General features: G+C 32.1%; 1 protein-coding gene across 1 annotated transcript in view; it reads right to left on the bottom strand.

Moving 5' to 3' along the window:
* Positions 1-271: 271 nt before the first annotated feature.
* Positions 272-6,000, bottom strand: part of LUZP2 (leucine zipper protein 2) — a 502,288-nt gene continuing 496,559 nt past the window's right edge. Inside the window, exons 11-12 of the mRNA XM_063095866.1 lie at positions 1,137-1,211; positions 272-376 (exon numbers count right to left, since the gene is read on the bottom strand). Of these exons, the coding sequence (XP_062951936.1) occupies positions 272-376; positions 1,137-1,211 (180 nt within the window). The remainder of the gene's footprint in view (positions 377-1,136; positions 1,212-6,000) is intronic.

The following is a 6,000-nucleotide window of genomic DNA, read 5'->3' as shown; positions in this document are numbered from 1 at the left end:
TTGCTTTTAAGTCAAAATAGGCCAATTTATACTGGGTGATTTACTGATGAATGAAATATCTATGACCATGGATATCCATTTCAATTAGGTTATTGCTTAAGGATCATCCTTAACTTGGAATCTTTTGGACAATTTATGAACTACTTTATAAAGTTACACAAAATTGTGAAAAAGTTGCATGCTTTAGAAATTCAGTATTTCCATCAAGCCTGTGGTCTAAAAAGAGTATGGAGACAATAGCAAACGGATGCTTCTAACAGTTTCTCAGTATTTACAGTATTTTTTCTTCTCTAGCTGCCATCCCTTCAAAGCTGGTCAATTGTTTTTCTGGGGCTTTTTTCACCTCACATTCAGAACAAGGCGGCATTTGCAATTTCTGTCAAACAATACAGAAAAGACAATTAGAAGAATGAAAATACATTCAAATATAGCAATTTAAAATCCTAACAGAACAGTAATGAAAATTATTATCTCCAAGGATGTCTTACAAAAAACTATTGCCAGCAAAATTGAAACAAACATAAAGAGGTTGATACTTTTCCTTCACGAAAATGCATAAAGATATTTTGTCTACAAATGGCAAGATATTTCAAAAACAACTTTTCAAACATTCGACTCTGACTAATCTGATTCTAAATTTGATAAATTTCATATTAAGTAAAATCAACTCTATGAATTGCTATGATGCAATATTTTTGGTCAAATATAAGAGTACTAATAAAATTTAGAATGAATTTCATGAGTTGCATGTGTTTGTTGTTTGTTTTTGTGGGGGATATGTATTTCTTTCTATATCCTCTTCTTCTCCAAATCTCCTTTAATCTCCTTTGTTGTATAAGAATGCATGCATGCTTTTGTCTATGTTTATTTTTGTTTTGTTTCTCAGTTATGGGGAGTCAGGGAAGCGGGAGGGCTCCTCTGCCCTTGATCTTCAGAGGTTCCCACATAATCAAACTCAAAAGCTAAGTGACAGGCATAACAGCCCTGGAAAAGTTTAGGGGCACTAGGTGAAGGAAATATGTTGCACTATTCAATATAACATACCGCTCCAACTAGGTCAAGAGAGAAAAGCATTGAGTTAAATGGATCCAAGAAGTTCTTCCTGACATAATCAAAATAAAACAGAGACAAAATACCTGTGGGACAGGCTTTGATTCTGCAGTAGCATTACTTAAACTCTCTTTGTGCTTCATTGAACAGGTCCTGCCCTCCTATAAAAGCAGAAATTGAAAATAGGTCAGTGAAGCTAAATAGAACAAAAAAAGGGGATAGAAAACTTCCCTTTAATTGTTCCCATTGAGAAGATTCCATCACTTTGATACATTCTGAAAAGGCAAGCTAGGGACAAGATCAGCAAAACACAAGTTGGATACCAAGGACAGATTAAGACTTCATGGTGGGTTTGGGGCTCTCAGTGGTGCTTATGGCAGTCAGCTACTAGAGAGAAGTGCAATTCCAATGGAACAATCTTTTTCTGTAAAAAGTTAAAAAGAAGTAAAGGATTATACACTACTATATCTGTGATGAATCTAGACACTAAGATTTAAATATTTCAGTGATCTGCGTGCCTTTAAGAACATCAATACTGAAAGCCAGGAAGCAATTTAAATAATATGAACATCGATTTGTCTGGCAAAAAAACCCTTCAATATCTTAAAGGAAAGTAATATTTCTGGAACTAAGATCCTATATTTTACTAACCAGGAAATCTTATCTTGCGTATTAACCTCACCAATTTTTTTAAGCCATTTTATTTTATTTTATTCATTATTTATTTATTTATTTATTATTTTAATTTATCAATATACGATATGATGTAGTTGGTTTTCTTGTCCATTTACCAATTTCTCCTTTCTCCCCCCCCCCACTCTCTCTCCCCTTTCAACATCATATCTGTTCACTTACCTTAACAGGTTCAAGGGATTATTGTAATTTCACCAGTTTTGAGGATGATGAAGTGCTGATAGTGAAAAAAGTATTCCAGTTGGATTTCATTTCCATTTTAACAAGGTTATAATATTCAATTGGTTCTTCCTTCCTTTCTTCCTTTCTTCCTTCCTTCCTTTATTCCTGTCTCTTTTCTCCCTTTCTCCCTTCCTTTCTTTCTTCCTCTTTATTATAAACACACTTTTAAAGTAACTGCAAAATAACTTCATGTAAGGTTCTGCATTTTTGTGTGTATGTGTTTGCCTGTGGTTTTTCATCTTTTCCAAGTGTAAAACAGCCCAAGAGTTTAATAATGTATGACCACTGGATAACTCTGATATCAAACAAATCAGTTTGATGGAGACATAAAGTCTCTTCAAACTGTGACATTTTAAACATTTGAGTACATAATAACTAAAGAGGTTTCCTACGATATTAAACCTACTCCAGTTCTGATTTTAGAGCAGTTGTTTTGTTTTTCCATATTCCCTAATCTCACACCATATTGCTCCTAATTGAACATATACCATGTTACTTTACCTCTCTGTGCCTATGTGCATCCCACCCCACCTTCATAAAAGGTTTCTTTCACTGTGAGATCCTGAAAACCAGCTACTAATTCCCTCCTTAGCCCATCCCTTACACCAATAGACAGTCTGAGTCACACTTTCGTGCTCTGAAGCTGCTTTGCATATAACAAATTTAGCATTTAACATTGCTTTTATAAGTAGAGTCATAACCATGTCCATCTCCTCAATATATTGTGAGTTCATTTAAGAAAGAGACTATGTTTATTACCAATAGATTATAGACAGATGCCTACCAGATAGTCAGTGGTGAATAAATAGTTTCTAAATAAATAATAAATAAAAACATAGACCATGAAAATATATCAATTCTTTAGAAAATTAATAAATTTCTTTCTTTGTGTGACAATGTTTATGTATAATTGATAGTGGCTTCAAAATTTTAATAAACAATCCCTTATCTAAATAAACTTTCAATATAATGAAAAAGTGGGAATGTGACTATAGTAATATAAATTAATAGTCAAAACCTTATTACCTTATTCTAGTGAAATTTTGGCAGATGCATAGAAGAATATTCTACACTACCTAAGAAAAAAATACTGTGTTTAGTTTTCTTCTAGTATAAGTTTACCTTAGAAGTGGCATCTCACATTTCCCTGGAAAAATTATAATTTCTCTGTTTTTACTGCAATAAACCAGGTAGCATTTGTTTTGTTATACGGTACTTGCATTTAGCCTTTGAAAAATTACCTAAGATAGTGGTATGGAATCAAGCTCAAAAAATACGGTCCATGCAGAAAGTAACCTGCATAGTGTAAGATGTCACAAAATGCATTTGGGAAGAAAGACTTTCATGTTATGTAAGTTTACTAAAAAATATTGATTTCAACTTTAAACGGTTAGATTTACTGTAGTTCTTGTCAGAGACTTTAACATATCATTTCTTAAAGTTTTTATCTTGAATGGTCTGTCCGTATAATAATACAAGGTGATTGTTAAAAAAAATAATTCTTCTGGGTGATATTTTCATTCTATGAATATGGGGCTTGCATTTTTAACCATCACCCTTGCAATTCAAATGCACAAGTGAAATTTGAACTTTACTTCTTCATAAGGCATAAATTCATTATAAGTTTGTAAGGAGATTATAATATAAACATTACTCAAATTTATTTGACCTCAAAATCCTTTATGTGTGGAGCATCACTTGAGGTCATTGTCATGAGGAAGATACTAAAGGATTTGCTGAAGTGTATGTTCTTTCATTAATGATAGCACAGCCAACTATTTGAGACAAGCCTTTGATCATCTGAACAATGAAAACTTATTAAATTTCAGCATTAAAGAAAATGTTATGTGACTGGAAGACAGCTCTAACTTTTTCTGATACTTTTATCTCATAATGAATACTTCCTTTAAATTTATTTTTTCTGTGCTTCATAGACATTGTGGAAATTGCATGAGATGGGATTTATAAAATTCTTAGTGTTTCTCTGAGAGGCAACAGAGATAAAGGCCACATGATTATACCTTGCAGGTATTGTGCTTTAATAAACATTTAATTAAACTTAAAGTCATTGCTGATATAGGCACTCATTTGGTGACAACACAAAGGGGAGATTTCTTCATAACATTCTCTCACTCTGTTGTAAGTGTGATGCAGATTGCCAAAATTTCCAGAGAACTGCAATTAAAGGAGGAAAGAAGAGTTTGACCCATTTCCAACATTGTAATATAAAGGTAGTTTTGTTGATTGGTTAAAAGTGCTGTGAAGTAAAATAGTCCTTGATTCAAGTTTTAGCTCTGATGCTTATTTGTTCATGATCTTGATAAAGTTATTTTTCAGGGGGCCTCAGTTTACTTGGCTATAAATTGGGTCTACTTCTTCTTGGAGTTAATTTGAGGATAAAATAGGAAAACATGTAATATATTCACATAGATACTAACAAATTATAAACATTATTTTTCTTCTTTCTCTCTCTATTATTATTTTTACTATCAATTATGGGTACAAAATAACAATTATGGTCAGTTGGCACTGCCAATACAAATCTTTATGTTGAAGAATCATGAAATTGCCACACAGAGCTAAAGGAGAAGGAAGGTGGAGAGAAGAAAAGGAAATGGAGAAAAACGTGCTGACTAGAGGGGCTACAAAAACATTTATTATTAATGCTTCTACTTAACAATAAAGGTAAAAATAATAATATGTTTTGTGCTGGAAAGAAAGAACTTGAGAGAATAGAGGTTTCAAGGTTATACCAAATTATGTTTATATACATATAAAGGTTTATCAAATAAAACATGGGTTTGTGGTTATACTGGGAAGCATTTAAAATGGTATTTTACTTCATTGTATCTACTTCAACAGAAGCTGGCTTGGAAACAACATAATGTAATTCTTAAAAACAAACCTCTTTTTAAGAAAAGCTATACCGTAGGATTAGAGGTGTGATAACAGAGCAAAAATAGGCACTATACAACTATATCCAAACATGGCACCTAAAGAGGGTAGATAGAATTTTATAGAAAAACTATTGGGATAAACTTTGCTTCTGCAAATGGATTTATGTACTTTTTGCGTTTTATGGCCACACAAATGGATTCTGGACAATTTAATGAGTTACTTTTGTTATCCTTAAACTGACAGAAATATAGGAGCCAAATTGAGCTTCAACAATGGTTTCATACATGAATCATTCATTCCGCAAACATTTTTTGAGTTTCTACTTTGAGCCAAGTACTGTATTAGGGTTGGAAATAAAACATTGAAAAAAGACAAGGTCTTTGCTCTCAATGGAGATTGCATTCTAGTGGAGAAAGCAGAAATAAATATATAAACAAGAACATATAAAAGAGACTATCAGAGAATGATAATCATGATGATGTCAAGTGCCTTCAGGTCATGTCCAGTGGCATCCTCAGTAAAGCTGAGATCACAGGCTTTGGGGTCAAGTATATCTGTGTTCAAGTCCCAGTTCCTCCACTTACACCCATCAAGGGAAATTCCATAATTTTCTTGGGACTTAATATTATCATCTTAAAACAGAGATATTAATATTTGTCACAGAAAATTTCTGTATTAAAAACACAAATTCAATATGTTTAATTTATTGTGCAACATATTTTAGATAAATAAGAAACATTAGATTAATTACTTCAGGTGTCTAAAATCAGTTCTTTCCATTCTGTTTAGCTTTATATGCCTTTTCATGTTGTGGACTATAATAGGTAATATATATGTTTTTGAAATATATTAAGAATGATAATTCTGTTTCAATGTATTTGTTGTTTACACATTTACTATAGATTAGAACTGTCTTAAGTGATATGAGTGCATAAAATATGTATGTATATTTTCTTATAATTTGAGTTTTCATAAAACAAATTGGCCATATATCAGTGAATTTATAATAAAAATTTTGCATAACATGGGTCGTTATTAATTGTGCTGAAAGGGTAGGATATACACATTTGCTCTGGGTGAATGGCTTGTTGTTTGTTTGCATAATTGGAGCTCTGTTGTTTATCTGTGGAATTTGTT

The sequence above is a fragment of the Cynocephalus volans genome, chromosome 4, assembly GCF_027409185.1.
Source record: "Cynocephalus volans isolate mCynVol1 chromosome 4, mCynVol1.pri, whole genome shotgun sequence".
Taxonomy (NCBI): domain Eukaryota; kingdom Metazoa; phylum Chordata; class Mammalia; order Dermoptera; family Cynocephalidae; genus Cynocephalus; species Cynocephalus volans.
Note: the sequence above shows the minus strand (reverse complement) of the source record. Positions and strands in the feature narration are given on the sequence as shown.